At 39.7% G+C, this 10,000-nt stretch overlaps 1 protein-coding gene across 1 annotated transcript in view; it reads right to left on the minus strand.

Annotated features, from left to right (window-relative positions):
* Window positions 1-10,000, minus strand: part of LOC137654341 (uncharacterized) — an 899,747-nt gene that overhangs the window by 310,720 nt on the left and 579,027 nt on the right. Inside the window, exon 5 of the mRNA XM_068387958.1 lies at window positions 328-390. Within this exon, the coding sequence (XP_068244059.1) occupies window positions 328-390 (63 nt within the window). The remainder of the gene's footprint in view (window positions 1-327; window positions 391-10,000) is intronic.

Consider the following 10,000-nt stretch of genomic DNA (forward strand, 5'->3'; position numbering starts at 1 on the left):
TCACGTTGATATAGACTATTTAGTACGGAAACGTTGAATCAAAGCCTTACTCTATGTTATAACGAAATTTTGGAAAATTATAACCACCAATTTGAGTATATTTGTGTGATAGGTGTGGAACCAAAACACTGGTAATTAAACAGGAATCCATCAAATAGAATACAAGAAATCCGAAATTTTATCCTTTAGCATTTTCAAAAGGTTCAGAGATATAGTTTTTCAATCATAAAACTTTTTTGTACAGTAACACTGCACATTAATCGTGTACCTTTCTATGATTTCTGTAATCACATATGTAATAAGGAGGGTAGGACTTATAATACTTACATTCAAGACTAATAAGAAGAACTCAAGAGTGAAAGTTAGAGCCTTGACAGAATCCATATTCATCTGAAAGTATATAAAAACAATAATTAGTTGAGTTTATTTTCTGTTTAGATATTCATATTCCATCGCTGTATTTCAAAATATGCTTGCAATTTTTTTCTTTATCACTTAAGGATGCACGAATGGAAACCAGAAGAAATTTACTGATAGTGTATGAGTACTCATTTTACAAGAAGGTGTAAAATACCGCATGCCTCTCCATTCAAGTTATGATTTAAAGCCATCAAGAAATCCCGAGCAAACTATATTCTGATGTTTCATTAAAACCACTGTCGTGATAAAACTAAGCTGATGGAGACATCTATTAGTGTTGTTTTCACTGGCAGATAATATAGTCATTTCCATGTTCCAATTACCTGTGATTTGCTGGACATATCAGGAATCAAATCATTATCAATCATAATCAATCTAGGAAATGCAACAAAATGAATGAGGTTTCGTCCAAAAGAATTTGGTTTTGCATCACTGAAACGGCACTAATCAAAGGGGAAAAAATCAGTCAATTTGGGCATAATTCCAGCTATTATTAAATGACTGCTGGAAATTTATTCTTTTTTCAGAATGTTGAAATTGATTTTTTAGAAATAAGTTGGCTCAAACTGCATTGAAAATGATAGAACATGTCTAAAACTGTTGTAGACTATGTAAAAACTATTCATATCTATAACCTCTTGAGTAACCTTAACTCTTCTTTTGACGATAATTATTTCGAATACCATTCATGAGACGGAAAAAAATTATTTCATTCCAGTGTGTGCAGAAATCTTTACCTGTGCATAGGGTTAGATTCAATTAAATAATAAATTTCTGCAGCATACATTCATTGTTAAAACTTATAGCATAAAGTAAAGTTTTGTAAATGGAATAGAAAAGAAATATGGATTTTGACCTCTTCAAATTCTGAAAATGAAATAGAATTTTTATTAGAAAACCAAGATATAAATTGATTTACTCAAATTATATTTAAGAAAGCAAATATCCTGACATGTCAAGCGTTTGGGTCCTGGGACAAAATTTACCTAGCAGATTTTTTTTCTGTATTGACAAGGTCTAACTATACCAGATATAAACTGTCATTTTATTGCATATATCGAGGAACGATTGAACATTTCCATGATGTATATAGACTATCTTTGCAATGCTTACGATCTAGCAATAATTTTCAAATAAATTTTACCGGTAACCAGCCGTGATTAATTACAATGTTCTACATAAACAATGATGCCATATATCAACCTACTTACAGTTTTGTAATATTTCTAAGGAATTAGGATAGAAATAAACTGAAAATTAAATTTATAACAAATAAATAGGAGCTATATGCATGTATGAATAAAATTAGCGATTGTATAGCAATAACAGACAATAAATTTTACGTTTTTGCCTTTTTAGGATACCACGTAAAAGAATAAAAATGCCCTTTCAAATGTTATGTAAAACATGCCAACTGCAATTCTCATCCGATGCAAAAACCCGTGTAAAAACCCATAAATCATTGAACACAACTATGCCATCTATAAATCTTAAGTAGTTAAGGTATTCCACATCAATTTTAATTTCTTCGCTTTCCCAATTACAATCCTTAAAAACTTCTAGACATAGTGTGAATAATTTAGGATATATGAGGTCTCCCTGTCTTACTTCTATCTCAATCAAAATTTTCTCACTATATCTATGTAGTTTTAGGATTGCTATACTTCTTGTATATATGTTTTCCAGAGTTCAAGCATAAGAGTCGTCAATTCCTTATCTTTGAAGAGCTTTTATCACTGTCGAGGTTTTGTCAGAATCAAAAGCTTTTTCCTTGTCTATGAATTTCATACTCTGTTGATTTTTCCCTTAACTGATTAATCACAATGGCATATATATATATATATATATATATATATATATATATATATATATATATATATATATATATTTATATTTATATTTATATATAGTTATATATATGTATATATATATACATGTGTGTGTGTACGTAAATATACATACATATATGTAAATATAATATATATATATATATATATATATATATATATATGTATACATATATATGTACATATATATACATATATGTATATATATATATATATATATATATTATATATATATATATATATATATATATATATATATATATATATATATATATACATACATATATAAATATACTGTATATATATATATATATATATATATATATATATATATATATATATACATGCATATATATACATATATACATATATTTATATATATACACATATATATACAAATATGTATATATATATATATATATATATATATATATATATATATATATATATATATATATATATATATATATATATATATATATATATATATATATATATATATATATATATACATATATGTATATGTATATGTATATATATATATATATATATATATATATATATATATATTTATTTATATATATATGTATATATATACACATATGATATATATATATATATATATATATATATATATATATATATATATATATATATATATATATATATATGTGTGTGTATATATATATAAATATAAAAATATATATATGTATATATATATATATATATATATATATATATATATATATATATATATATATATATATATATATATATACACTGTATATATATATATATATATATATATATATATATATATATATATATATATATATATATATATTTGGGCTCAGGCCATGTCGTCCTGATGGAAGTTCCTTCATTAGTAGCTTCTTAGGTATATTTGACTACAGTGACATATCCCAGAGAATTTACCGAATGTATCCAGAATTCTAACTCCTGGAGCAAATATCCCTTAAAATTTAAAAAGGGATATCGCATATATCAGAGGACGTATTCTTGACACGTCTCATAGCTATCTACACCCCCAATGGTGTTTTCTCTTCCAGAGGGAAAAGTGGCAAGAATATAGGAGAGTCGTAAAGAGGCGATGCTCTCGACACTCCAACTGTACTGTACAGTAAATAGTGCGCCGAATCGCCAGCGCGAGGCGCCACAAAGCCATTCTTTCGTTTGTAGCTTTGCTGACCAGTGTTATCCCGTGTTATCTCTCGCTATTTTGGAAGTATTTCGTCGCTATGATGCCTTCACCAGCTTCATCTGCTTCTGGAAAGTTAAGTAATATCTTTGGATTGTGTAAATATAAGCTCTTGCCAGTTTTACTCTTCGATTGAGATCGTAATTAACGTAACAAGAGCTGTTGCCAGCCGGATGGCGTCATGGACGCACTCGTTCTTCTTGTTCATTTAGTTAGCAAGAACAATTTCCCGGCATTATTTCGCTTTAATAACTTGAGCTATTTAGATATTAAGCTAGGGAATTTTATATTATGTCATTGTTGTCATGGTTTTGGCTATTTATGATCGAGCCTCACGAGTGCTAGGCTTCCTAGCATAGGCACCTACACACTTCATGCATGATATAACCTTCCTGGTAAGTTTTATTGAAGCTCAGGCTATATTTTATACAATTAAGATATTACTGCATAACATTTTCCTCTTCCAAGATAGTATACAAGAGAGTTTCGGTGAACGATTCTCTATGCTCCTAGACTTAATAGCCTAGGGGATTTAGTATACTTTCTTACATGTAACTCATTGCTCTTGTATTGTCTTTTAAGGGGAGACTCCTATACCTTTTAAGTCGATACTATCTCTAACGAGATCTAAGAGCAATTCCCCTTCCCTCTGATCAGCTTAGGCTACCCTCAGTTAACTTTGCTGCGAACTGTGTTCTGGCAAAATTTACTGGGGTGTTTCGTCTCTTTCTCTTAACCACTGACACGGTTTTGAGCTGAGAACGGAAAATCAGAGTAAAGTCTGTGTTAGGCATCCTACTGTCTTGGTGAAATGGCTTCCAAAGTCAGGTTAGGTTGCCGTTCAGGAGGCTAGTCCTCCCTAGGCCATACTGGAGGTTCTTGCATATCAATTTCCTCCTTCCTCGGTCTGGCAGACAGTCCTATACTAGTAGATCTTAGTGTGAAGAAATGATTTCTTCCTTACTTAAGATCTCTGGTATGAGATTCTGTTCTCTAGTGAGATTTTGTCCTATGGCCGCTTTCTCACTTAACTAACCTAACCCGGGCAAATGATTTCTCCTACTTGAGGTTACTTTATGAGATCAGAATCCTTCAAGTTAGGCAATGCTCTAGGGTTTTACCTTACTTATAGGACTTTTACCCCTTCCCCACTGTCTCTTTTGTGTTGGATGAACCATCACCCTTCTGGCCATTGTTCTACATTTGACCCTACGGGTAATCTATAGAATTGGCCTGAGGTTCCCTGTCTGCTGCCGGCTGGGCCGGCTGCCGGCAGGTACCCTCATTTCATTGAGTGTGCTCTCCAGTCCTCCCTTGGACTGCCTTCCATACCCCATATGAATGGGATATGGTTGAGTGGAAGCACGAATATAATTCCCTCTTCCACTTGCACCCTCTTTCAGGATGTAGGCCGGCAAGGCTGAGCCTTTGCCATCCCCCATCCTCTCTTCCTCTCTGCCTTTCCATATACTGGGCTGGCCGCCGGCAGCTAGTAGCTGTCGTCGGCCATGTTGGGTGTCTGTCGGCCGGCAGTTACTCTGCCACCACTTGCCGTGGGTGTCACTGATCGACAACCCAACGACAATGAACATACTATGACCGGCTGCCAGCAACGGCCGGCCGGCAGCCGGCCACCCAAAATTTATATAGTTGCCGCCGGTTGCCGCCGGGTCCTACTTGATAGAGGGATCCTTCGGCTGCCGGCGGGCAGAGCGGCAACTGCCGACCTGCCACCCACTACTTTGAAGACAGTATCTGTTTCAAATAGCCCAGATTAGGCCCGGCATATGTCGGCTAGGCCGGCATATGCCGGCAGCCCCGGCATGTGCCGACGGGCCCGGCATACGCCGGCGGGTCCGGTAGATGCCGGCAAGCCCAGCAATACTGGAGACATGCCGCCGCCAGTCATTTCTGTAGCCCAAAAGTTTTCCAACCTACAAGTGGTGATGGGAAGCCAATTGTGAGACCATCACTTTTAGGGAGTGATTCTCCCTACCAATTAATGATTATTATCCATTAATTTAATCCCCTATATTGAACATGGAAGATTGTGTTAAGAAGACACCTTATATCCAAGGATATTATCTTCTCCTTGAATTTATTATGAATCTTTAGTTCAATATTGGAGGAGGTATAGCAATGGGCTGGACAGGAAACACATGTAGGTATCTTTCCTACTTTCTAGCATACTCTATCCAAGCTAATATTAATTAAGTATTAATTAAATATTAATTAAATAATAATTAAAATATGTATACTGAAATCTGAGAATTTCACCAAATACTTATAGCTTTTCTTTCTTTACAGGAGGAGCATCCCGTGTGCGGGAACAACTTTTGCAGGGTCCGTAGTAAGAGCTTCTACGGACATGGCATGTGCAGGGCCCATGCTCGCTGCGCAGTCACCAAAGAGGCTCTCAAGTACTGGGACCCACAAGTATGTACCGTTTGTGGCAAACTGATTAAAGAGGCTTTTGATGATCAAAAGTCTACTGAGTCTAGGGATGCAGCAAGGGACACGCTGCAAAAATGGGTCAGGGGCTTTCAGAAGAACACCTCTGGCCCATACCTTCCTAATGAGAGGATGAGGGATTGTCTCTTCCCTAATGCATCTGCGGATGCAATTGTTCCCCAGGCTCAGCCTGAGATCCCCTTAGTTCAGATTCCGGTAGAACCTTACGTTTCGGATGCCTTTCAGAGCATCCAATTAGAGGACAACATGTCTGTTGTCTCGGAGGAGACTGAGAACAATCTCCTAGTGGATGAACTGGAGCAGGAGGATGAGATACCTCCTGAGACTGGAGTCGAGATAACCGAAACGATTTCGGTATCGTGTGCAGCGGCAAAGGAACCGACGCCTTCGACTTCTTCCACCGCACCCCAGTTGGATTCCATTACAAGTACGCTACACTCGCTACTGTCCATGGTGCAGGACATTCAGAAGAAATCATCCGAGAAAGAAGCATCTTTCCGGACGGAGATACATCAGCTAGTTGCGTCACGTTTAGCCCCGAAGAAGTTAAACTTTAAGGACCTCCCCGCCTTCTCTGACGTTAACCCATGGAGGTATGCAGAGCATATGCCTATGTCGGGGGGGAAGATCTTCCTTTCAGAGAAACTGGGAACAGTTCCAGTAGAGGAAATCAAATTTTGGCCTAGTAAAGGGGCCTATCGGGATTGCTATGACCGTTTGAGGACGGAACCAGCATCCAAGGAGGAAATAGAGCCGAAGGAGACGATTGTCCTTGAACTATCTAAGGCACAGGCCTTATATACAACCACCATTAAAGAGAGGGCCTTTACTAGTTCCAAGGTGCCGGCTCTCAGCAAAAAGCACCCATCCTTTATTGCTGACTCCGAACGTGCCTTCCCCTTTATGGACAAAAGATTTAAGGCGGCCTTAAAGGCAGTTGAGGCAGGGAAACCTTGCCCTACACTTGAAGAGTGTAGACCATTTTCCCTCGCCTTCCCTTTAGATGATAAGGATTGGAAGGATGTCCATAACACCTTCACAGTTGGGAAGCTAGAGGCAGATATCGCTGGACGGCAGTTCAACGAAGATCTCCCGAAGCTGTCAGAGTTTCTCCTGCGCAGGGAACAGGAGACTAAGGAACGTCTCGCTGCTTCCATGTCTCTGCAGACTGGCTTAGAGACTATGGCAAGCATCCCAGACACCCCAGATATGTACATGGTCTTTGCCAAATCTCATTTGGCCACAGTCACCAAGGATTTGTACAATTTTATTAAAGCCAGATGGGCTTGTAGGGAGTTTGTGTTCGCTTCTGCTACAGTGAAGCACGAACCAAGGAAGCTGATGGCTTCCAATATCTGGGGAAAAGACCTCTTCTCAAGTGAAGTGGTCAAAGAGGTCATAGATAAAGCCGCTTCGGAGAATAGGAATCTCCTCTCCAAATGGGGCTTGTCCTCTAAAAGGAAATCTTCCGCTGATGAGGGTCCCCAGCCGAAGACCAAGTCAAAACGACCAAGAGTGCCCTCTCGGCCAAAGCAACAGCAACAGCTTCCCATGGCCACGATGCCCCAGACGGTGGCACAACCAACCACCACCTTTCAACTGGTGCCCCAAACGCTGGCAACCCAGTCGCCTGTGTTCACCCCAGTATTTGAAAGGCAATCAACTACCTTTAAGCCAAGGTCTCGAGGTTCCTTTCGAGGATCCTCTAGACGCCCCTTCAGAGGTAGGGGCAACAAAGGTGGACGTGGCCGAGGAGGCAAGTCCTCCAACCAGCACTCCAAGTGAGATGCTGCCGGTAGGAGGGAGACTTCTCCACTTCCGGGATCGTTGGACCTTCGATCCCTGGGCCCACAGCCTAATCAAGAAAGGACTAGGGTGGAGTTGGAGCTCAACTCCACCAAACTTCCCTCAATTCTTCCAACACTCAACCCCCGTACTGGAAGAATATGTTCAGGAACTCTTGAACAAAAGAGTTATACGGAAGGCAAAGTCCATTAGATTTCAAGGAAGGCTATTTTGTGTTCCAAAGAAGGATTCGGAAAAGCTCAGAGTCATTCTGGACTTATCACCACTCAACAAGTTCATAGTGAACCACAAGTTCAGAATGTTGATACTTCAGCACATAAGGACCCTTTTGCCCAAACGGGCATTCACAGTCTCTATAGACATGACGGATGCATACTGGCATGTTCCAATCAACCGTCAAGTTTCCCCCTACCTAGGGTTCAAACTACAGAAAAGAAAGTACGTTTTCAGAGCCATGCCCTTCGGCCTAAACATAGCCCCAAGGGTATTCACAAAGCTTGCGAATGCAGTCATTCATCAACTACGCCTGAAAGGAATCCAGGTGGTAGCCTACCTGGACGATTGGCTGGTGTGGGCAGCATCCGAGGAAGAATGCATGCAAGCCTCCAAGGAAGTGATCCAGTTCCTGGAACACTTAGGATTCAAGATCAACTTGAAAAGGTCTCGGCTTTCTCCAGCTCAAAAGTTCCAGTGGCTGGGTGTCTACTGGGACCTACAGTCACACTGCCTTTCCATTCCATCAAAGAAGAGGAAAGAGATAGCAGGATCTGTCAAAAGACTCCTTCAATCCGACAGGATATCAAGAAGGCAACAGGAGAGAGTGTTGGGATCCCTCCAGTTTGCCTCAGTGACAGATCCAGTATTGAGAGCACAATTAAAAGATGCATCAGGAGTTTGGAGAAAATACGCATCAAACACTCGAAGAGATCTACAAAGACCGATACCAAATCGTCTGCGATCACTACTCAAGCCATGGTCGGAGGCCGAGAACCTAAGAAACAAGGTACCCTTGAATATACCTCCTCCAGCAGTCACTGTTCATACGAATGCCCCAAAGGAGGGGTGGGGAGGTCATTCTCATCATCGGAAAGTCCAAGGAACCTGGTCTCCCCTCTTCAAGTCCTTCCACATCAATTTTCTGGAAGCCATGGCAGTTTTTCTAACTCTGAAAAAGCTGAAACTTCGCTGCTCAATCCACATCCGTTTGGTTCTAAACAACGAAGTAGTAATGAGATGCCTAAATCGACAAGGCTCGAGATCGCCTCACATAAATCAATTGATATTGGCCATCCTTCGTCTAGCCCAGAAGAAGAGAGGGCACTAGTCAGCAGTCCACCTTCAAGGGTTCCGCAATGTGACGGCGGACGCTCTATCCAGGGTTAACCCGATAGTCCAAATGGTCTCTAGACGCAAGATCATTCTCTTTCATTTTACGCAAAGTCCCAGGACTGCAGATAGACCTCTTCGCAACGAGCGATAACAAGAAGCTACCCCGGTATGTAGCCCCATACGAGGATCCTCTAGCGGAAGCGACAGACGCAATGTCCATAGATTGGAACGGGTGGTCTAAGATCTACCTGTTCCCTCCAACCAACCTTCTGCTGAAAGTAATCGACAAACTGAGATCCTTTCGGGGGACAGCAGCAATAGTGGCCCACAAGTGGCCCAACAGCGTTTGGTTCCCTCTGATAACGGAACTACGCCTGAAGCTGATCCCGTTGCCGGAACCAGTTCTGACTCAGCAAGTGCAGAAATTGACTGTCTCTGCTTCATCAGAGAAAACCCAGAACCTTCATCTCATGATTTTCTCGCCCTAGCGGTCAAGAAACGGTTTGGGATTTCTAGAGACGATATTAACTTCTTAGAAGAATACAAGTCAAAGTCAACAAGAAGACAATATGAGTCTTCCTGGAAGAAATGGGTGGCCTTTGTCAAGGCGAAGAATCCTGAGGAGATGTCTACGGATTTCTGCTTGTCCTTCTTCATCCATCTGCATGAACAAGGTTTTAGCAGCTCTTACGATTACTACATGTAAATCCGCCCTAGCCAGACCAATACTATACGCTTTCCAGGTAGACTTCTCCAATGAAATTTTCAACAAGATTCCTAAAGCCTGCGCTAAACTTCGGCGTGCAGCTCCTCCAAAGCCCATTTCATGGTCTTTGGATAAAGTTCTTCACTTAACTCAACCCTGAACAATGATGATTGATCGCTGAAAGACTTGACTCAAAAGGTG

Source organism: Palaemon carinicauda, chromosome 15, assembly GCF_036898095.1.
Source record: "Palaemon carinicauda isolate YSFRI2023 chromosome 15, ASM3689809v2, whole genome shotgun sequence".
In the NCBI taxonomy this organism is placed as follows: domain Eukaryota; kingdom Metazoa; phylum Arthropoda; class Malacostraca; order Decapoda; family Palaemonidae; genus Palaemon; species Palaemon carinicauda.